Raw genomic sequence first — 7,361 nt, forward strand, 5'->3', positions numbered from 1 at the left:
TCTAGGTAGCAAATCTATTGATACAGGATGTCCTATATAGGAGATGGGATAGATTTTTTTGAACTCCGCAAATTAGGCTAGTTACATACTGTTGATTAATCTTCTTCTCTCTTAGGAACTTTTTCCTATTTGGACTTGAGTAAAATACTGCTAATAAAGATTTTTTACCACGAGGACTTTTCATCACAAATCTGCCTTGTATTCTTTCTCTGAGGAAGATGTGAAGTAATCATACAGGGAGCAACAATTTGGTTATTCTATAAAATTTCAAATATATAACCTTTCAGTTCTGCAGTGTATATTTTTCATGCCTTTATGGGACTGGTTCACTTAGCTGACACACCTGAAATTCATACGGCCTTTGGTGTTTTTCACATGGCAGAAACAACAGTATTGTGACCAGCATTCAGGGACACCCTCACTTGTTCTGGTAGCAGAAATAAAGCCCAAAAGTGAAGGAGATTTTGCTTGATGTCATAAAGTATAAATGGTCAAAACATACAATGATAAAAGTAAAATTGTCCGTGCTTTTTTTTTTTTAAAAACACACAAATACCCTAGCTAAAAATAGCTAAAAAATACATTGTTTGGCTTGTTATCAGGCTGCTAACTTAAATAGCTGGAATAAGATCGATAGATGTCAACCTGTTTGCATTATATTGAACAATTTAAGAAAAAATGGTAGCAGCCATTTCGCATTTTAAATCACATTAAACAGATTGCTGCTCTTGGTATACATGCTTCCTGCTTCAGCCCTTGTCTGTTCCAGTACTAAGCTATGCTTCAGGAAGATGTCACTTAGAGTTCTCAGCTTTTTTTCCTGGAATAGTCTCCTCCCTGCCCTTTGACACTTAAAGAATTTGAGTGCTTTTAGTTTGGGTCAGGAAAAGAAAAAAGATAAGAAATAGAGCCAATTAAGATTGTGAGTTTATTTGTTCCGGCTTGTCAGTTAGACGGAAACACAAATGAATCCTTACAGGTCTCCATAAAAAAAAGCTCCTGGGATCAGATTTTCTTAAGAAGGTATTTTACTTCAATATATTTGTTTACTAAAAAGACACCACTGAATGACTACATAAAACATGCCACAACAGACAATATTCATGCTGATTGTGGTTGGCGCACTTTCTTGGGTGCTTGCTTTGCTGTTTTTGAAGACTTCTTGGCTGACTGTATTGATGTGCCAGCTTTGGGTGTTGCAAAAGACTTTGCTTCAGGCTTTTTGGGAGTCTTTTTCATTTCTTTTTCTTTTATTGCTTCCTTTGGCAGGCTGAGCTGCTTGGGTTTTTTCTGTTTTGATGAAGTCTGCAAGTCTGCACACTCTTCTGTAACTTTATGTTTTGGTTTTGGAGTCTCCAGAGCTAGAGGTTGTTTCTTTCTCTTACCGAGGGGTGTTTTGGTTTTCTTGCTCAGGTTGTCACATTTTTCTGGACTTGGTTCCATTTTCTGTATTTAAGACACACAAAAAAATTACCCTTCCATCTAAGAAACATCTTTACTGTTTTTCAAGAAGGATCAATGAAAACCGTTATAAATGACAAATGCTTTATATCGATTGAACCGTGCCCTCACCCAAATAACCTGTTCACATTTCAGCCTGGAAGCAGAGAATTAAACACAGAACTAAATCATGAAAATAATGAAAAAATAACAAAATAGTAAGAAAATAAATAGATTTAACAGATGCAAGGATCGTCTTGTCCAGTCAAGTCACTGACCTCTGCTGGCAGAGCTTTAAACTACAGTCCTCCTCTTACTGCATTTCCAGGCTTAATAAATTTAATAGAGATCAGTTCTGTTTGAAGTCCAGCTGTACACACACAAACTGACTGCACTCTTATCTGTGCACCAGGCCTAGTATTCCCTGGAGTTCATCATATATTCCCAAATGGCCCTCATCTATTCATACAGTAGATACTCTAGCTGTATCTACTCCCAGGTTTCTGGAAGCAGGGCTCTGGCAATCATATCACATGAGCTAATATAGGCCTGTTGTATGAGTGCAGCTTGAAGCAAGCTGCATGAATTTTTTTGGTGGGCCTGCAAGATAATAGCTTTAATTTGGGCATCCCTGAAGAGGTACATAGTTAGAGTTTAAGGATATGTTCCAATCATAAATGCAGTATAACTCAGTTAAATTTATAAGTGTTACTGTTTTATTCATCCAAATATCTTTCCTAGATATTTGTTAAACGTCAGAATTATCAGTCTGGTTGTTTTGCAGACATGTTAATGACATGATCCACATCATTTCCAATACTGGCAACAGTAAGTCCATACAGTAGTTCATGCAAGCTGCTAGCTCTCAATTTATATTATGTGATTGTTAATGTTGCATATTACTATCCTAGAGAATGTTACTTGTTTTTCCTCAAGTTTTGTACTCCAGGCAGAAGATGATACATTAAAATATGTTAATTTTGCAAGAAATTTTCAATTATAAATTTTCTGATTTACTTAAGTATTAAGCTATTTCTCAATCATTTATCCTTTCTTCTGACTTCAGGCGTGCTATTCAACCTAGACAAAATTGCTGCTACTCAGAAAAATACGTAAAAGGACAATAACCACTGGCTTCCTGTCTGTAAGGGGGGTTAACTAAAAAATAAAAAAAAAACCTCAAAACCAAAAAACCCCAAAACTAACCACCTCCCCAAGGCACCACCCCCCTCATACACTCAACTCTTGCTTTCATGATATATTCACAAAAAATCCAGTTCACTTGAAGTGTGTTAACACACACTGCTCCCTAAGGAGCAACGAACAATTTAAACAGTTCAAAATCTTCAGTTTTAACTCAAATATGAGTTTCTCAATATTATTAATTACCTTCAGCTCAGCTAAGCTGGTTGTTTGCAGAGGCACCAGTTGTGGAATTTCTTCATCATCCTGATCACCTGGTTCTTGGACTACTTCTACTTTTTCTTTTATCACAAGCTCCTTGGTAGCAGCAGCAGCAGCATTAGCATTAATTTCAGTTGTCAAAGTGACTTGACTTGAATTCAGTTTTTTAGCTGCCTTCTTCGGTTTCTTGTTCTTTCCCTTCTAGAATTAATTGGAAGTACATCTCAGACAAATCCCCGTAACATTTCTAAATGTATAATAATTGTTTTAATATACTTAAAAATGATACTGTCTAGCGACATTAATTTAAATACTGTCGTTCAATAGACCTGGGCTGGTCAACCATATGTAAAATATGAAAAAATGCATTACTTTCAGAAATTTATAATAAATAGCTCATAAGTAAACGATAACATCAAGATTACAGTCTGTAAGTTTAATATATATGCTCCAAATTTATTTTGGACAAAAGAACATAATAAGCAGAACTCAGTACAAAGGAATAGCTGATTATCTTCTTTTTTTAAAAAGCAGGTGAGCCCCCCCTCATGTATACAAATGCATGAGCTCGTGAATTACTCAGATGCCACTGATTAGCCAATAATGGATGCATAGTCTTGAGTCCATGTATTGCTAATGAGTGTACTTTCAGAAGGCAAATCTGAATAAACAATACAAGCAAAAGTTCTAAGAATGAATCTCAGCTCCCTACAGTTTAGGACTAGAAATGCTTAACTAACTTATTTCCAGTTTGCTTTACAATCTGTCAGGGAGTTTCCATAATTTCATTAGTATTACTGAGTATTTGAAGCACTCAGAGTCAGGAGCGCCTAACCCATTTGTAGCCATAAATGCCTGGGATCAACTGCTCAAACATTTAAACCCAACACATCAGACACTATAATACATAAAAGGAAGCCAATTTGGTTTTATGGTAAGTTTGAAGAAATTTTTTTTTTTTTTACCTTTACTTCCTTTTTTTTGAGAGATGGCTGGCTGTCAAGCTCATCCAAGTTGGAGATATTTGCAGTAAAAATCGGAAGTGCAACTGATCTAAGCGTTTTGAGGTGAAGAATTTTTACATTTTTCCAATTCTGCAACAACAAAACCAGTATCTTATGTAAAAATAACAAGGCTCAATTATGAACTGACTTGGCTTTAATGCAATCAATCAGCAATACCTTTGGTAACTTCTTAGCAATCACCTCAGCTGCTGCGATGATATTATCTAGTATCTCATCAGCTTTCATTCCAGTGTGACCTATACGTGCTGTACTGAAAGAAGTGAAGAGTAATTTTTATGCATGGGCAAATAAACATACTTCAAGTTACTTGTTTTTAGGCATACCCAGAAATGAAAAAAAAGCCCACTCATCCACAATTATCTTAACTTCCATAAAGGATGGCTGGCTATTGCAGAAGTCTTTTTTAATAACAGTTAGAGTAGATTTACTTGTATTAACCTTTCCGTATTTGGATATGCAACTACTGCCTTATATTACTAAGCTTATTACCAGTTTAGATCATTTTCGATGCACAATGAATGAAAAAAAGTCTTACAAGAATAGAGTATTTTGGAAGTAGTTTTTACCTAATTTAACAGTAATATTTTTCTAAGATTGTACATGCTGTTTGACAGTGAGAGTTGCCTAGAAATTCCTTAGTTGTAAGGAAAAAGAGACAAGAAGTGCAACTTTACATTAAAACTTCTTATTAAATAGAACTACTGATTTCTTTATGCAGGCTAAGGTTCAAAATGGCCCGAATCTGGAATGGTGACCCTTAACCTCTTTTATTCACATATTAATGGCATAAAAATAACTCACTTAAAATTCCCACAGTTAAGGTACAACTGTCCTTCAAGTCAAGTATTAATCTATTCATACTTACTAACAGCACCCTTTGTTGGTAACTGGGAGTGTAGTCCCCTGGATATGTTTTTGTAGTTCCTTAGCAAGATTTCTGGCTTTCAGGTTTACAGATAAAGGTGTCCTAAAAAATAAAGGTAAAAAAAAAAATAAAAATTAAAACAACCCCAAACCAACCCCCCCCCCCCCCCAACCAACCAAAACTTTCTAAGAGGAATCTAATCTTAAAAAAAGATAATGCAAAATGGATACACAGAATTTAAATACCTACTTTTTCCTTTCATAAAAGTGTTTTCCTAGATGTGAGGGCAAGAGTCTTCTAATTCGGTCATCAGACAGAAAGAGATCAAATCTGTTCAGGAGGCGACGCTTAGCTTCAAATAGTTTATACTCTTTTTTGAGAGTTTTGTATGAGATGATCTGCAATGCAAGTAACAGTTTAGTCCCCACTGCTGAAAACACAGCCTAGAATACTACTTAGAACTGCACAGAATTAACATGCGTAACTGATAGTCTATCACAGTGCATTATTTTAGAATGCTGAAGACAATCAATAGAAAAAGGATACAGTACTTTTTGTTTTAAGAATCAAACAATATGGATCTCTTGCACAGTAACTGCAAATTACCAAACAGAACTTGAGTACACGGTAACACCTAAATTAAGGTTAAATACAACAATAAAATTATTTTCTAGTTCTACTGCTAGTAGCGTAAACAATCCAATCCAGCTGCAAAGAACTCAAATATTCTTTTACGTTGTAAGTTTTTCCAGTTGATTACTCAAACTAAATACTGAGTATTTATCTAGCAATTACATCTGATTGCTAAAGATCCTGTTTCAAATTGAAGAAATTGCTCTGAGTAAATTTTGGAGTTTAGAAAAACTACAGTTTGAATAGTCAGAAAACTCTTACTAGAGATCATTAACTCAGAACCATTGAGGTTAGAATATTAAACAGCAGAAAACAACAACTACTTTCCCTTTTCGCTGGTACAAGAGGAAAGAAATGACAGTACTATACTACACTATCATATATCTCTCTTACCTGGCTAACACTTCTGATCCCATTCTGGATTAAAAGTTTCCTGTACAGATTTTCGGTCTGTTCTGCTGATAAATTTGGTTCATCCTTTGTGAACAGGCAAACCTCGGCTGTTTCTGGTCGAATGCCATGGGGCAGTGGTCTACAACAAGAATATGAGATGGACAGGGAATGCCTAAGAGGAGAAAGAAGTTTTTTTCCAGAACTAGGTCTACCCTGTCTACAGAGATCAATACCCTTAACAAGTACTACAGGGAAGCCAGGTATCTAGATTCTGTTCTTTGTTAACTACTAAACGTCCTCTGCGGAACCCATACTTTTTAAAGCACATAGAAGTGTAAAAGTGAAACAATCCTATACCATGGCTCCAGTCAGATACACGGCTGAATCCACCTATACTGCCAGGAGCGGTCAGCACACAGGTCCTGGGAGGAGGAGGAGGAGGAGGAGCATCCATTCTCCTCTCAACACCACGGCCGCATCCAGTCATGAGACAAGTCTTTGTAGTACTGGGGCCCAGATAAATAGATGTAAACTTTCTCAGTATAGCATAACTACAGTTTAAAGGAAAACTTATAACTCACATTCGCTTTGGGGCATCACAAAAAAGAAACAGGTATCTTTTTAACGATATGGTAGCGAGTTAAGGCAAAGAAGAGATAGATTTCTCTTCTTCAACTTCAGGATTGAAAGGCACGTACCTTGTAACTGGCAGCCAAGAAAACCAATACTCTACGCGTAAATAAAGCGGGCGCGGCCGAGCTTCCAGTTAGGCTAGAAGCGGGGCCGGAGCAGCGGTGGGACCGGACAGTTCTCGCTCTCGGCAGGGGAACTGCCAGGACAGGGCCGGGGCAGTCAAACCCCTTAAGCTCCCGATCAGCAAAGGGCTCTCTTCCAAGCCAAGGGACACGAGCAACCCCTGCAGCTACAGGGCCGAGGGTGAATTTCTTACATTTTGATGACCTGCGCCACCCGCGGGACCTTCCAGACCGTCACCAGGAGGTGGACGTTCTCGCTCTCGTTGAGAAGCAGCGCGTCTCCCTTGGCCTTGCTTCTGGCGAAAGCCAGGAGGGCCTCCACCGCCTTCTTCACCTGCAACGGCACGACAGCGGCAGCAGCCGCGGTTAAGGCCGAGCCGAGCCGAGCCGAGCCTGGCCCGGCCCGGCCCGCCGGCCCGCAGTACCTGGGCGCGCTCCAGATGCTCCGGCCCCTCCGCCATGGCTCCGCCGGCGCCACGTGCAAGCCGCCGCGGCTGCGCACACGCCGCCTTCCGGGGCACGGCCGCCGGGTGGGGGGCGGGGCTCCCGGTCGCCCCGCCCCGCCCCGGGCGGCGGGCCGGCGCGGAGGTGAGGCGGGGGCGAGCGGGGGGGCTGGCTCCGAGCGGAGGGGCGGGGGCGGCCGCCGAGGCCGTCGCGCAGCCCTCGGGAGGAGTCACCGGTTCACGGGCTAAGTCGGCTCGGAAGAAGGCGCCGGAGGCCGCCCGTCCCGCCTGCTCCAGCAGCGGGGGCCAGCCCGAGGTCGGAACCGTAGAACCGCAGAATCACTGAGGTTGGAAAAGACCTTCAAGATCATCGCGTCAGGCCGGGTTGCCGTGGGCTGCGTCC

At 40.2% G+C, this 7,361-nt stretch overlaps 1 protein-coding gene across 1 annotated transcript; it reads right to left on the bottom strand.

Moving 5' to 3' along the window:
* Positions 1–909: 909 nt before the first annotated feature.
* On the bottom strand, positions 910–7,038 carry RSL1D1 (ribosomal L1 domain containing 1). Its single transcript, XM_030001453.2, has 9 exons — positions 6,941–7,038; positions 6,710–6,849; positions 5,761–5,899; positions 4,984–5,132; positions 4,735–4,836; positions 4,026–4,119; positions 3,810–3,938; positions 2,830–3,045; positions 910–1,446 (listed from the first exon to the last, which is right to left on the bottom strand). The coding sequence occupies exons 1-9, from the start codon at positions 6,974–6,976 to the stop codon at positions 1,102–1,104; spliced, it is 1,350 nt and encodes a 449-aa protein (XP_029857313.1). The 5' UTR covers positions 6,977–7,038; the 3' UTR covers positions 910–1,101.
* Positions 7,039–7,361: the final 323 nt, after the last annotated feature.

The sequence above is a fragment of the Aquila chrysaetos genome, chromosome 25 (genome assembly GCF_900496995.4).
Source record: "Aquila chrysaetos chrysaetos chromosome 25, bAquChr1.4, whole genome shotgun sequence".
NCBI lineage: Eukaryota > Metazoa > Chordata > Aves > Accipitriformes > Accipitridae > Aquila > Aquila chrysaetos.

Coding starts and splice junctions, on each gene's coding strand:
- RSL1D1 (XM_030001453.2), bottom strand. CDS start 6,976: ATGGCGGAGGGGCCGGAGCATCTGGAGCGCGCCCAG. Junction 5,900..6,709: donor GTGGCGCAGGTCATCAAAAT/GTAAGAAATTCA, acceptor TTCTTGTTGTAG/ACCACTGCCCCATGGCATTC. Junction 3,046..3,809: donor TCAAAAAAAAGGAAGTAAAG/GTAAAAAAAAAA, acceptor AATTAATTCTAG/AAGGGAAAGAACAAGAAACC.